General features: G+C 48.5%; 1 protein-coding gene across 3 annotated transcripts in view; it reads left to right on the top strand.

Annotated features, from left to right (window-relative positions):
- Positions 1-15,912, top strand: part of HSPA12A (heat shock protein family A (Hsp70) member 12A) — a 178,721-nt gene that overhangs the window by 129,764 nt on the left and 33,045 nt on the right. For all 3 annotated transcript variants that reach the window (XM_037804299.1, XM_037804301.1, XM_037804300.1), the window contains 2 exons: positions 13,221-13,306; positions 15,381-15,508. In XM_037804299.1, the coding sequence (XP_037660227.1) occupies positions 13,221-13,306; positions 15,381-15,508 (214 nt within the window). The remainder of the gene's footprint in view (positions 1-13,220; positions 13,307-15,380; positions 15,509-15,912) is intronic.

Consider the following 15,912-nt stretch of genomic DNA (forward strand, 5'->3'; position numbering starts at 1 on the left):
GCTGAGTCCCCCATTCACAGTAACTCTTTTCCTTTTGTTTAGTGATCTCTGATTGTGACCTTATGTTCAATCATATTCTGTGGGAAACCTAAAGGTATAAATTGGTGATGGTTTTCTCCAGAGGGATCTTTATTTGCAGGGCAACTACTAAAATGGGATTTAGTACATTTCAATAGTCCCAGGCTAACATGAGCATCTCAGGTTCAGTCTCCCACTTTAAAAAAAGAAAATTGCATGTGAAATCCCTTGCTTCTTGCAAGTCTATCAACAATGCATTCAAAGTATGCTTGCTTTAGTTAATTAGTTAATTGCCTTTTTAAAGACCCTAAGGAGGTGGAAGCCTGGGGGAGGCCCCAGAGCTTTCAGTCCAGGAGACAGAAGTCTTGATGACCAGGAGTAGACACTGGCTTCCTGGAGGAGGGGCGGGGCCGCCGGGGAAGACAAAGACGGTGTTTGGAGTTGTTGAGTCTGAGGGGCCAGGTGTGTCCAGGTGGGAAGGGGACAGGTACCTGGGGGAGAGGTTGAGGATCGGGGGGGATGGGGCAGCCTCAGCGTCCAGGGGTCTGGGAACCTCCTTGGTGTGGAGTGATGGGAGGATCTGGTACTTGGGAGCCAAACAGGCCTGGGTTCGAATCCATGAGAATGAACACCTGAGCCTCCACCTCCTCGGGTTGGAAGGACCAACCAGCAGGTCTGCAGAGCACCACCCTGGGCCCGGGATGTAGGAGATGCTCAGACACTAGCTACATTGTTCACTGGTTGACATCAGCTCATCAGCTGTGTTGAGTTATAAAGGAAAAGAACAGAAAGACAAAAGGTTGGAAACCTGTCACTGAAGATTTTCTGTAATAAAGTAAAGACTAATTAAGGGATTTTAAATTAAAAACAGCAACCACAACAAACCACCTCTCTGGAAAGGAATTTCTCTCTTCTTCATCTCATGGAAGTCTTTGTCCACCGAGTTCGGATGCCACTATGTGCTGGGGCCTGGGCTGCCCATTTGGAAAGGGGCATTTGGTTCCTGGCGTGCTCCCTCCAGGCGTTTCCCCTCTGAAACCTCCCTCCAGGCTTGTGTGTGTGGTCCTGGCTTGTCCTCCCTGGGAGTCTTTTGAGCCTTTTTTGGCATTTGCTCTCCTCTTTTCCTTTGTCTTCTGGAAGCAGAAATTTCTCAGGCTGGTTCCCAAACACGCCCCGCCCCAGGTTACTGGCATGGCAGCGGCGGGCACATGCACGGACCCAGGATCGTGTTTTAATGCTGATGCCCTTTGACCTCCTGACAGAGGTGGGGCTGTGATGCTTGCAGAGGGTTAGATTTAGCTGCAGATTATTAAGCAATTTCTCTTGGCATTTATTAAAAAATGCCGTGAAGCTGCTTGTCTGTGGGAGGAAAACTCCCTGCACCAGCAAGTCCTCGCCCACAGTGCTGTAGTCAAGATGCTGGGCCCTTGGGAGTAGCCGGGCCATTCTGCTCTGGCCAGAGGCTTCAGAGCATCTAGGGGCAAATTGAAAATACAGCTGGTGACATTCCTGTGCTGGCAGAGAACCTGTGTCTGGGGAGAGACCAGAGCCAGCTGCTGGCCTAGCCCCTGTCGGGGAGTCTGAGTTGTGGGCAGCTGAGCCCACCCCTGGATGTGTCCCCGGAGAGTTGCTGAGAGCTCTGCCAGTCCTCGTGGCTGACCTCGGTGGATGGAGGGAGGGAGGGGGCCAGTGCCAGGGTGGGGGGTGGAGTAGCTGAATGTCCACTCCCAGGGGGGCCCTCGGGAGGCATGTGGGACAGAGGCCTACCCTACAGGAGCAGTTTTTCTGACAAGGCTTTTCACCAGCTCTTTGATTTTTCTCTGCTCTTCGCTGCCGAGTTGCTAATGGTACATACTCCGGGGAGTCACTGAGTCCTGGAATATCAGGGTTGGAATGTGGTGGGAGGAGCTCGCGCCTTGGAGAGAGGCACTTAACTAGCCGTGAGATTTCTGGAAGAATTTCGGGAAGATATGCCTCTCTGTGCCTTGGTTTCCTCTGCTGTTTAATGGGGTTAATAAATACCTATTTCCTACCTCATTGGGTTGTCTGGAAGGATAAAATGAGACTCTGTGTACGTAACAATAGCTACTGTTTTTTGTTTTTTTTTTAAATTGTGGTAACATATTTACAACACAAAATTTCCCATTTTAACCACTTTGAAGTATGCAATTCAGTGGGATGAAATACGTTTACAATGTTGTGCTGTCATCACCACTATCCATTACCAAATATTTTCCATCACCCCAAACAGAAACTGTACCCATTAAGCATTAATTCCCCATTCCCCCTCACCTCCTTCCCTGGTAATCTGTACTCTACATTCCTTCTATCAATTTATATATTCTCTTCATCTAAAATAAGTGGAATTATACAGTATTTGCCCTTTTGTGTCTGGCTTACTTCATTCAACATGATGTCTTTAAGGCTCATCCATTTTGCCTCATGTATCAGGAATTCTTTCCTTTTTATGGCTGAACAATATTCCATTGCATGGATACACCCCATTTTGTTTATCTGTTCTTCTGTTGGTGAGCACTTGGGTTGTTTCCACCTTTTGACTTTTGTGAACCACACTGCTCTTATCATTGGTTTACAAATATCTGTTTGAGTCCCTGCTTGCAATTCTTTTGGTTATACCTAAAAGTGGGATTAGCACTTTTTTGGTAATTCTATACTTAACTTTCAAGGGTCCACCAAACTGCCTTCTATGGTGGTAGCACCATTTTACATTCCCACCAACAACATATGAGGGTTCCCATTTCTCTGCATCCTTGTCCACACTTATTTTCTGTTTTCCTATTAATGGTCATCCTAGTGGGTGTGATGTGGTAATTCATTGTGGTTTTGATTTGCATTTCCCTAGCGGCTAATGACATGGAGCAACTTTAATGTGTTTATTGGCCATTTATATAACTTTGGAGAAAAAATTTAGTTCAGTCCTTTGCCCATTTTTAAAGCGAGTTGTTTGTTTTTTGTTGTTGTTGTGCAATATCTACTGTTTACTGAATATTTAAGGCCTTTATCTGCATTAGTGTTAATCCTACCTAATCCTGGAAGGTAAAAGTTACTGTTAACTCTATGTAACACATAAGGAAAACCAAACCACAGAGAAGTTTAGTAACTTGTTCAAGGTTGCACAGCCATAGATCAGAGTTTAGCCACAAGAAATGGAAAACCTGAACTTATCATGCGTAAAGTAAAAGAAAATTAATTATGACCCTATGGTGGTTTGGAGAGGTATATACCCCAGAAAAACGTATTCTTAAACTTAATCCATTCCTGTGGATTACGTATTGTAAGTAGGACCTTTTGTTGAGTTTACTTCAGTAGAGATGTGTCCTGGGATGGGTCTTGATCCTATTACTGGAGTCCTTTATAAGCAGAATGAAACTCAGACACAGAGACAGAAAGCCAAGGAAGCAAGAAGCTGACAGTTACTGGAACCTGGAAGAGAATGGAAGGGTCAGGAGAGGCCACCGTGTGCACTGCCTGTAACCGAGGAGCCACGGTCCAAGGTTCACCAGCAGCTAGTCCCAGAACACTAGTCTTCGTGAAGAAAGAATTGCCTTTATGACACTGTGATTTGGAATTTCTTTTAGCCTCAAAACCATGAGCTAATAAATTCCCATTGTTTTAACCCAACCTATTTCATGGTATTTGCTTGAACAGCCAAAGAAACTAACAGGGACTCAGAACAGAAGTCCAGAGGTCGGGCAGGCCCCTTGGTACGATGATTTGGCAGCTCATCAACCCCATCAAGTACAGACAGAGGTTGTTCCCATCCCTCCATTCCGCCGTCCTCAGTGGTGGCTGCGTCCTCGACTAGTGGCAAGATGGCAGCTGCAGGTGCTGGCCGCACGCTCCTCCACAACCACGTCTCTTCCCAGGGCACTTGCTGAAGAGTCAGGGCATTTCTTTCCCAGAAGCCCCCAGCAAACTTCCCCTTGTGTCCCATTGGCCAAAATCGTGGGTAACAAACTCACTCCCACATCCATCGTTGGCAAAGGGAAGGGATTTGCTGTGATTGGCTAAGACAAATCAGGCTCTACCCTGGGTCTAAGGACCCAAGTCATTTAGACTCGGGGTCTAGTTAAAAAGAGAAATGGAGTTTAGGTGGACAACCAGCAGTGTCCACTAAGGCCGGTAAGTAGCTGAGCTGAGGTTTGGACCAGTCTTCCCGGGCCAGGGCCTCTGTGTGTGATCACAGTGCTGCTCGGCCTTTGCAGCTCCCAGCACACTGTAGGTGCTCTGGGAATCTTGCTTGAATGCAGCAATCCCTAACGTCTAGATCCAACCCCCTGAGTTTTTCTGACCCTCTTTTCCTCTTCTATGGCATAGATAAGTGGTTGTCTGGCTTCTGCTTGAACTCTTCCAATGATGGGGGACTCAGTACCTGACCTGGCATTTCCTTTCATTTTTGGACTATTATGCTCTATACCAGAGGCTTTTATGGGGCTTTTGGGTTAATTAGAAAAAGACAACTGCTCTGGGTATAAAAATTCAGTAAAGTCACCCACTCTAGGCAGATGTAGTCCTTCAGTTCATGACATCTCTCCCACCAGGAAACTCTGCAGATGGGTTTCTAGTGAGCACAAGCCCCAGTCCTCACGGACACTGAGAGTGGGAGGCTTGTGCTCACGTTCTCCAGGACTTGGGCCGCGTGGGGGGGCCCATGGCGGAGGGTTCAGCTACGGGAGGGGGGATCTAAGCTGCACCCTCTTCCCCACTCCCAGCTTCTGTTCTGCCTCTCCCCTCCCCAGGGCAGATGGTAAGTGTTCAGGAGGTGAACAATTTTGCTCAGTATGACGCCAGCTGGCAAGAAATGGCACTGACCCTTTCACCTCGGTACATTCAGCACCAGTTTTGCCGCCTCTGCAGACTGAACTACCACAAGGCTGTTCATGATAAAAATTGGGGAAGTTAAACCTGGGGACTTTCAGAGGCCCAAGGGAGGTGAAAATTTTTCCTTCAAGTGGGGGAGAACTTTTACAATTACTGTTGGTTTTAAAATGTGAAACGGCTTCATTTTAGAAGACAGGCAGGCTGAGGTCGTGGCCTGAGTTTCATAGAGTGGCGAGGAGTGCCGTGTGGCCTCCAGGTGCTCCTGGGTTATGCTGAAAGCAGGCTGCCTGAGCGGGAAGTAGGGCCAGGTGCCTCCCTCACCCCTGGCAGTGCCTGCCCTGATGCTCCCCATTACTAAGAGTTTTCCTGCAGGTTCCATTTGCCAAGTTTCTGTCTGGTGGGAAACAGAAAGGAAATGCATTTGCTGACCTTGTGCATAGGTGGGGGCTCTGCCCTGTTCTGTGGTGTAAGCACATGGCCATTTTCTCGAAAGCAGTTGGGCCCGTTTTATAATGATGATGATAAACAACACCTATCATTTATTGAGCGCTTGCCATGCACCGGATTTTATAGATATTATTTCACTTATTCCTCACGACAATCCCATGAAATGTTTCACCATCATTAGCATCATCTCCCCCAGCCCCTGCCCATTTTCCAGGTGAGTTAAGTAGCTCGCCTGAGGACATGCATCTGGGAAATGCCATGCTGGGATTTGAGTCCAGACTTTCCCGACTCTAAAGCTATACCCCTAACCTCCATGGGGTCAATATGCACCATCCTTCCCCCAACCTTGGAATTTGAACAATGATGGCTTTTGAAACAGAGTTCCCTCAGAACCCCAAGGAAGAGTGAGCCACATGGTCCCATGAGCCTGGAGGCGCAGACAGGCATCCAGGGCTTGGAGTGCCCTGTGACCTTGACCTTCTGACCCCCCAGATGCTTATTTGCTCATCTGTGAAATGGGAATTTATATTAACATCTATCCGATTGTTTGGTCTGTCATGAGAAGTGACACTGATGCCTGGTGTTTGGCACCGTGCAAGGGTACAGGCTCTTTCTTAACCTTTCAAGGCCTCAACTTTCTCATCCATAGAATGGAAACAATGACAGTACCTCCCAGTAACCTTATGAAGCAGATTTAATGAGATACACCCATAAAGCGTGGCATGACATCCACATTCAGTAAGAGCTGACTATTAGGGTTTTCCTGATAGATTTCTGGGTTTGCATGTTTCTTTCTAATAATTTCACACTAATGGTTTGAATTTGGGCAAACTTGCAGGAGAGCCTTAAGTAAAAAATATACATGAAATACCTGACCCCATGAAGGAATTCAGCAAATGGTGGGGATATACGTATAGGGGGTTTCTCATGCATTACCTCCTTTGTTCATTGCAACAGTGATTGAGGCCCTGGGAATAGTGTCCCCACTTCACAGTGGGGGAAGGTGGGCCTGGAGAGAGGGGTGGCACTTCCCCAGGCTCAGGAGCACCCCTGCCTCTGCTTTCCCTGCCGGCCACACCCACATCCTTTGTCACCAGGAGCCCTTTCATTTTCCTTCCATTCCTCTAAGGACAAGAGCCAAAGCTGCCCTGATCTTAGCATACAGGCTCCTTGGTGCTACAGTCCAAGCTGGCTGCCTGGCCTGCCCCTTCTGCCAAGGCCAACCTGGGGTGGGGGGCTCAGCCTGCAGGACACAGTGCCTGACCCTCGACCCCCACAGGAATCCCTGTCTCCCACCCCTTTCTGGTGGGTGCAGAACTTGTTCTTATGGTCCACTGGGTGACATCTGACACCAGTCTTTCAGCTCACCATTCCTCACTGGGGTGAGAACCCCCAGGGGAAGCTTCTTACCCCTCCCATGTGGCCTTGGGATTCCAGATGCCTCAAGGACAAAGAAAAATGGGGTGTGTCCTGGTCCTAGAAGCCAGCTGCCTCCCTTCAGGGCAGGATCTGCAGTTTCCCACAACACGGAGGGGCCCGGCATAGGTGAAGGAGAGCCCCCCGACCCTTCTGAGGCCCCGGGTGCCCAAGGGAGCTGCGCGGTGTAGCAGGTGATGGCTGGTGACCAGGAGTGCCGTGAACCTGAGGCCCGGCTGGGGCCCGTGGCCGGATGCCTGCCTAGCTGTCTGCAGGAGGACCGGCGGGTGCCTGCTGAAATTCAGGCTCCTTCAGGGCTGCTTCCGTCTATCAGAACCAACAGCTCAGCCCGAGAGAAGCTGACCGAACGGACATGTGTCCCCCTCCCAGCACTGGGACCCAGGACTGAACCCTTTCCAAGCCTTCAGAGTCCACATGTGTAGGTTTAGATGAACTAATACTCTTATAATTTTATTCATTCATTAGACAAATATGTGTGGAGCACCTACCATGTGTGGGTTAGGTGCTTTCTGTGACTGACACACACCATATGGAAAACACGGTGTTTGTCCTCCTGGAGCCGAAAGACAGAAGTGACAGGCCCATTAAAACAACAACTCTTTAAAACACGTACAAACATAGATGGAATAAGGTATTGAAACCCCTTGAATCCATCACCACTTTCAATCATTATCAATTTGTGGCCAATCTTGCTTAATCTCTGGCACCCCCACCCCCACCCCCACATTTTTCCTCCTGTATTATTTTTATGCAAATCCCAGCCATCACCTCAGTAGCACTTCATGTCTGCAGCTAATCACTGGGCCCACTTCTGAGGATGCATAGAAGCATCTATCCATCCTTCCATCATCCATCCTTCCACATTTCTGTCCTGCTTTCCTCCCTTCTTCCCCTCTGCCCCTCCCTCCCTCCCTTCCTTCCTTTCCTTTCTTCCATCCTTCTTTATGTCCATCCTTCCAAACATCCATCCATTCATCCATCAGATGTTCACTGAGTGCCTGTAACATGTCAGGAGCTGAGGAATCAGAGATGAACTATGACATGGCCCTGCCCCGATAAGCTAAGTCTGTGGAAGAGACACCAGGTGGACAGAGAACCTTACTGTGTGTGTGGGTGCTCGGGTAGGGCCTCTCCCAATGCTGAGTATAGTTCGTGACAATGAGTAGGAAGAACTGTGGGCCTAGAAAGCATTTCCCCACCTCTCCCAGCAGTTGTCTGGACGTGCAGAGACACATTTGGAGGCCGTGAACCTGCGGGGGGGGGGTCCTTTGGTTAGGAGAGAATGTGAACTGCCCTCACTGGCAGTCTGGGTTCACAGCATCATGGTCATCGTTTCTCTGCCTTTGGGGAAACCCAGTAGCCCCAGTTCTCTCACGGGGCATCTCATCTCCTGGACCATGCAGGGAAGCAGGAGGGCTAAGTGGAAGATATGTCAGGATGGGCTTGGTACAGCCCCCCCCCCCCCGTTCTTGTGCTGCTCTTTGCGCTGTAGTATCTGCCATGGTAAATGCTTATTCCATAATTATTATTTAGCATTTGGAGAGCAGCGCTGTTACACTCAGTGTCCTTTGTAGTGAGAGGGTCTCCTGGTTCATGCCAATAAAATTTCCATTTACTCTGGACACGGTGATTAAAAAAAAACCCATAAATTATTTACTGGAATGGAAGTTCAGCTGACGGTAATAATGCATTAGTTCAGCTAGCCATGAAGCCTGTTATAGGGTAATAAAAGATTTTTTATTTTTCTTCTTAAAAGATTTTTGCTAGCAACTGATACCTGACCTTGAGCTGATCAGTTTTCAAAGATGACACTGCAGGGTGGGAATGTGAGGAAAGACAGAGAGAGAGAAGGAGAGGGCTTTTTTTTCCCCCTAAATAGCCTGATTTTAGGCAATTGTCAGCAAATACCTGCCATTTCACAGCCAGCAGGAGAAAAGAAATAAAAATATATATTGCATTTTTTTAGTTGTAAAAATCAGACCTTAAAAATCCTTTTGAAATTGATCATTTATTTGATAGAGTCACAAAAGCCAGTAAGAAGGCCTGTTTTGGCGAGGTAAGGAGGTTCCACTGGTGTGCCTGCTTGCCACATTCTGCATAAGCCTGGAGACTCGGAGAATAAGGTCGGCCTGAGGTTCTGTCTTAATCTTTAAAAATGTTTTTATGGAGCAGGATCAATTTGATGGATCTCAGCAGGTCTACAGTGCTGCTCACAGCCATTTGCTGACTAATGTTCCCAGCAGAGAAGAGCAAGAACCGAGTTCATGAATTACGGCTCTTTTTGACATCCTCTTATCGAGACTGTTTTTTTATTTTAAGAATGTCTGCTTTGATTAAAGCCATTAGAGCCAGGAGCAAATAAAAATGTGTCTGAAGTTTACATGACTTGCATTTTACAGCAGGAACCCAGACAAAGCCTACATTTTAATTCTTACACCACTCAGGCAAGTATTAAACGAATGAATTAAGCTTAGCTCCTTCTCAGCTACCTGGTTTGGGCGCCTGAAATATCCTGTGGCTGGAGACTTGTTGTTTGAGTAAAACTCTCATTTATTTTTATACTCTACTTTGTTGCAAAAATATTTTTATTTATTCATACACACCCCCCCCCCAGTTGCTGCAAAATTATTTTGAAAATGACTTGATTGATTAATGTACTTGGGGGGTCCAGATATAAGAATGGACTTACAAACACCCTTATCAACTTATTTTTATATTCACTAAACTAGAAAAGATTGATGTGCACTGAATACAGAAGACATTTAATCATCTAAAACTATTAACAAAGGAGATGTGACAATTAATTTATATTTTCTCACTGGAAAGCTTGCGGGCCTTTTCCTCAGCTGAACTAGATTCATCCTTGTAGTTTTGTGGTTGATACTTTGCATTCTTAAAATAGTGTTTTCCTGATTCTGTGACATGAAATCTTTGATTCTTTCTCTGCTCCTGGATTTCAAGGTAACTTAGGGTTTTCTGCGGAAGATGCTTTGGGTGGCCTTTATTTAACCTAGTTGGAATATCCAAGTAGGTATTTCTGAAAACTAGTATCTTCAGCTCTGCCCTTTTCCGCCCTTCTTGTTAAAGCATTTTCCTTTCATCTCTTTGCTAGTCTTCCCTTCCTCCCTTCACAGATGGGTCTAGGTTTTCTTTTCATTGACTTCCTTTCCTCGCTTCCAAGCCTGCACTGTCAAATCCTCTCTTCTTGTCGGTCTTTGGCTTTGCCTTTCCGTGCTGTTCCCATGTGCAGAAGTCAACCTGTAGGCACTGAACTAGAGCATCACGCAGGAGGGAGTATCATGGGGGAGATGGAATTGTTTGGCTTTATATAAGAAGTTTAAACAGGGCCCTAGTTGATGACATTTAGTGTCTCTTGCTGTGGATAATGACCTATGTATAAATGATAACCAGGACACATAGCATATACCTTGTACATATACTCAGTTCATATATCAACTCTCTCCTGTCATGTATAGGCTCATATCCATTAAAAAATCAATAGATTCCGTGATCCTAGACTGGAGCTAATAATGGAGGTGGAAAGGCCTAAAAGGACATTATTGGGACATATAAAAATATTGGAATATAGCTTAATATCAATCTTAAATTGCTTCAACTTGATAACTGCACTTAAGGTGATTACATATTAGGAAATATACATGGAAGTGGTACATGTTCAAGGAGCATGATGTATGCAATCTACTCTCAAATATTTAGAAAATAGATAGTCAGATAGGTAGGAAGGTAGGTAGATGGATGGATGGATGGGTGGGTGTATGGATGGATTGATGAATGGATACATAGATGAATAGAGAGGTAGAAGGATAAGACAAATGTGGCAAAATATTAAAAGTCGGTGGATTTGGGCATCTAGGTTGGGGACATGTTGAAGTTCTCTGTATGGGTTTTGTATTATTTTTGCAACTGTCCTGTAAGTTTGAAATTATTTTAAAAAGCAGTAGGTTAATAGATGATATTACATTGACCCCTTTGTGTTCATTCCTAATCAGTTACTACTGAACGAGTGATCTCAAGCCTTGCTGGGACTATCAGCACAGCAGAATGAAATTTCCTGTACACCTTAGGGGCTATGGTGAACTTTTCCATATCCTTTTTCCAAGTATTTCTGATTACTCCTTTGACATCCTAAATAGTTAAGTAAAGAAATATCAGCCTGAGAACAGTTTTGTCATCACAGGCTTTGTATGTTTCTATCCTGAATTGACGGATATTAACTGGTAGATTATCTGTGATTTGCAATATATATAGATGTAGGTGGGCAAGATATGCATATATCTATATCTAGAAAACTGTCACTCCTCCATACCTTGTATGCAAATCAGCTTCAAGTCATTGCACAATATAACTGAATTTTAATTTCAGCTAGAGAAAGCTCATGAAATGCAACTGCTTTTAGGCCTGGCTGAGTGATCAGCAAGTCAAATGATTTGTCTCCAACTATACCAGATGCAGCAGGGGCAGGGGAATGCACGGAGAACCAAAAAATTCTTGGTTCATGCCCTCAAGTATCTTGGAGACCCCTGGGGGGCCAAGGCATGTGTTCACTGTGTGTCCTGCCACAGGCCATTTTGCAAGTCAGTGGGGCAACCCAGGGACATGCTCAGAGAAGGGCTGAGTGATGGGATAATTAGAACCAAACAGACAGTGGGATGGATGGTTCGTCTCAGATAATAGCTTGTTTGTTAATTGCCAACACCAGATTTTCTGAGCAATTAGACATTTGGTTTCTTCCAAGACCTTCTGCGCAAATATGGACACATGGCCTCAAGCCTTCCAGGTAGCAGGTGGAGAGAGGGTGGCTCCCAGTGCTGGTTGACATCTCTCTGTGGGCTGTCCAAAGGGCTATGGGCTGGGCAGCAATCTTATCAACAGGTGGCAGGGCCATCTGGCTGGGCCATACAGCAGAGGTGCAGTTTCCCCTGCATGGGAACTTAGCAAGGAGAGGTGATAGTGGAACTTAGCTGACCAGTCCAGGAGCCAGGCTTAGTTCGCCATTCTCTTTGCAAGAGCACTGAAAGGCACCCCCTCCCAGATGAGCAAGCTGAGTTTTTGCCCCTGTAATTACTTGGTTACATCCCTTTCTCCCAGAGGGTGGAATTGAGCCTCATTGGGGGCGGGCAAGCCAAGAGGGGAAGTGGCTGCATGGATTTGAGGCTTCCCATTTACTCTTTCATGATTTCTTTTATTCCCTCAGCCCATTTGGTACCGACTGTAACGAAGCTATTTCAGTTCTCACCAAGCAGGAAAACAGAGAGTAAGAATCCAGGATAAACCCAATGTGATTTGATAGGGAGGAAGATGGGATCGCTTGGAGTGCACCCCTAGAACTAGACCAGCCTTTCTTGGGCACCTCAAACCCTCTGGGTTTCCTTATCTGAAATATTGTTTTAGGGTATTACCCTTTTCTTCCCTTTGATACTGGGCTATGTACTACATGCAGCAGTATTTGCAGAGCACCTCGTACAGTGTCTGGTATTTGAAGGCACCAGTATTTGGGGCTGCCGTCCCCGCGGTGGGAGCACGCGGTTCTTTCTTGCTGCTCTGCCAGCCCTACCAGTCCTGGGCAGGGGGCAGGGAGGACTCTTGCAGGGCTTCCCAGAACCAACTAGAGAGAGCGTGGCTTCTCCTCGGGTGCTAGGTTCTGGGGGGAAAGCCACTGAGCACAGGGAAAATTTCAGGATAAATATCATGATGGAACGATTACAAGGGCAGCCGGGCAATCAACAAAATTATTTTTGCGGCTTTGCTCTCGGCTGTCCTCTTGGGTGACCTTGTGTCTGTCATGAGTCCCTGTCTGCCTAGGTTAGGAAGGCTAATCAGTCTGTTTGCTGTGGTTTTTCTACTGAATGTAAAAAATCTTCAGTATCACTGAAGAGAGATGAGTTCACCAAGCCCCAGCAGGGCCCTCGTGCCAGAGGCAAGGAAGAGATGATGTATCCACTTGGCAAGGAAGCACTTTCTGGAAGTCCTGCTCACAAGTCCTATTCTCCCAGGACAGGGCTTGTTAATCTTGAGGGGCTCCCTCACCCTTTTGGGAACCCCAGGGCTATGCATCCTCTTCCTAGAAAATGAACACAGAACTTCTGCATAGAATCCCATGTGACTGCAGGTTCCTTTAGTCCTTCATGGAGCCAAGGTTGAGAACTGGCTCTTACAGGAACTAGACCAGGAGGTTGGGCTGTTGGACAATGAGCAGCATCTCCTGCCCAGCGGGGTTGGGGCTCACATCAGTGAGGGCACTGATGGTCGATTTGGTCTAATTTTAAATACTAAATACTAGGAGGTGCTGGAACAGACCATCTGCCTTTCTGGCTGGGACTCAGCCTTGCCCACCACGTTAGCTGGACGTTAGCTGGCTTTCTGGAGGCCACGGTGCATGGGAGATTAAAGCCACCGAGCTCTTAGTTCTGTGCCCAGGATCAGTTCTAAGGAGCGTGCTTTGTCTTTCCTTTCAGAAACGGCCCCCTCGTCTGCATATTCCTCTCCGGCCCGGAGTCTTGGGGAGACAGGAATAACACCTCTGTCTCCTTCCCATATCGTGGTAAGATCTGTGTATGTGTGTGTGCGGGGTGGGGGTGGGGGGGCTGGTAGCCTTTCTTTCTGGGTCTCCCCCCCAGGACAGGCTGCCGGGCAGTCCCTCGAGCTCCCTGGGCAGAGATTAAATTGACCCGATGCTCGTGTGTGAGCCCAGACAAGCCCCTTCCCCGCACAGGGCCCACCAGGTGGAATTTGGTAAAGCTGACGACGACCACGGTGGACATGCAGCCATTTGCCACGTGCCGGGCCCCAGGCTAAGTGCTCCCTCCGCGATCACATTTAATCTTCTGACAGCACTGCTAGGGAGGGATTTTTTTTTTTTTTTACTGGTTCAGAAACGGAGACTTGGAGAGCTAATTTGCGTGGGGTAGTGGGCCGGTGGTAAATCCGGGGCCGGCTGATACCCGAGGATGATAAGGTGGCATAATTTTGATGTAACAGTCAGATTAATCCAAACAGTGCTCAGACTCTTTATATATGATATATATGTATTTGAGAATCCCTGGGCTAGACTCGGAATATTCCAATGATGTGTGGGGTCACTGCGTGCACATGTGGCTGGCCCCAGGAACTGCCAGCCCTTGGAAGGGGAGTGGGGAGGGGCCAGCCGCTACTGTGTCCTTGTCACTACGCCGCCATGGACGGTTGCGCCTCTCAGTGGGAGAGGGAGAGGCCTCGGTGCTGTCGGGGGTCCCCTAGCCTCTAGGCTGGCCCTGCCAGACAGCTCTTGACATTGCTGCCCCTTCCCAAAGCCCCGGTGTGCACAGCATCAGCTTTCCCAGGTGGACCTGGTGCTTGGGAGTCGTTGGCCCTTGGGGGAAACCTGAGCAGGCAGGTGGGAGCAGCCTTTAAAGACCTGGGGCACAGAGACTGCGAGGCATCCACTGGGAACACAGCAGCGGTTTCCAGCTGTGAATCAGCGGGACAACAACCTGCCTTACGAGGGCCGCTTTGTCAACTGCCATGCCCAGAAGCCCGTGGTTGGGTAATTGCCTCTGCAGTGAGCCTGGGAGGGACCTGAGCAGGGTTTGGCTGCGGCTCCCCCGCTACCCAGCACTAAAGATGGACATCGTTGGGCAGCTGTTTGAAGGGGCTTACATGTGCTTAAGGGCAGTGAAAGTAGGAGAGGAAAGGGCAGCTTTTCATGGGCTGCTCAGAGCCATAAAGAAGACCCTGCTGAGAATGTTGGAGCCACCAGGAGGGGCTGAAAAGCACGGAATTCGCTCAGTCTCAGACACACTGGGAGGGCTGGTTACCTGCGGCCAGGTTCCTGAAGGTTCCCTGGGATAGATATGTGGCGATAGGGGACAGTCCTGCTGGGTGGGGTGCTCATCCCCCGCTTTAATCAGCACATGCCAAATCCAAAGTGCATTGGTTTCATAATCTGGAGTTCTAGAGGAGTTCAAAAACACAAAACATGTACATTTTTTAGTCTTTTTTAAAGCTGAAAAGAAAAAAAGATCTGAAACCTGGACTGGCCCAATAAACTCACTTTGATGGAGGAGGACACTGTTCTGGGGCCCAAGGGGGTGGCCCTTGCAGGGGCACATAGCCAGTGTGGCAGGACTGGGCCGGGCCCCTCTGGTGCCCAGTCCTGCTCCCGCACGTGTCCCACTGGCACAGATGGACAGGTCACCTGGGAGGGACACAGGGCACAGCTGGCACGCATTCTAGGCAGTGGCTGGAGGTTTGCATGGGGCCTTGGCAGGACAGCAGGGGAGAGACTGTGTGCACCCAAGGAACCACTGGGCCCCTGGTCCTGCTGGGTGAATTTCTGTAATTATCCCCACTCTCATGCAGCGGGGAAAGGGCAAGCTGGCGTGTGCCCTTGCCCAGTTGGCCTGGCCCTCGTCTTCGGCTGGGCAGCTGCCAGCAGGCCAGGGCCTCTTCCATTTCTCTCTGAGCCACTCAGGCAGGGGCTGAGGCTGGCCTGCCCCCTTCCCAGGGCTCACCCCGTGGCAGATTTGAGCCAGAATGTTCTGTTTGCGGTGGGTACCCAGCCAGGTGGGGTTGGAGCCCCCTGGGGCATCCTCCCAGAAGCCAGGCCTGAACAGGCCCCCATCCCACTGTCTCTGCAGAATGACACTGACCCGAACGTCTCTGAGCAGCAGACGTTTCTTGTGGTAGTCGCCGTTGACTTTGGGACCACGTCCAGCGGCTACGCCTACAGCTTCACCAAGGAGCCGGAATGCATCCACGTGATGAGGCAAGTGCTGTGGGCAGGGCCTAAGGAGACCTGGGGTCACTGGGGAAAGGGAGAGGGCTTAGTCAGCGGGCAGGGGAGCAGCACATAGGGGGAGGGGTCCTGGGTTCCAAACCTTGGGCAAGCCACTTCTGATATTGGGGCCCAGGTTCCAAGTCTGTGAAAGGGCTGGTTTCATTCTGATGGGGTTGGTTTTGGTAGGAGCCTGGGTGCTAGGATGTCTGAAACAGCCCAGGTGATTCCAGGGTGCAACCAGGGCACCAGGTGCAGGGCTTAGAGGGTGTTGGTGCTGGAGGTGATCCAGGTGCTGCCAGCTCAGCCACTTCCTGGGAGCCTTCAGGCAATTGCTGAACCTTCTGAACCTCAGTTTTCTCATCTGTGCAATAAGGACATCAGCAGCCCCTGAC

The sequence above is a fragment of the Choloepus didactylus genome, chromosome 15, assembly GCF_015220235.1.
Source record: "Choloepus didactylus isolate mChoDid1 chromosome 15, mChoDid1.pri, whole genome shotgun sequence".
NCBI classification, from domain to species: Eukaryota; Metazoa; Chordata; class Mammalia; order Pilosa; family Megalonychidae; genus Choloepus; species Choloepus didactylus.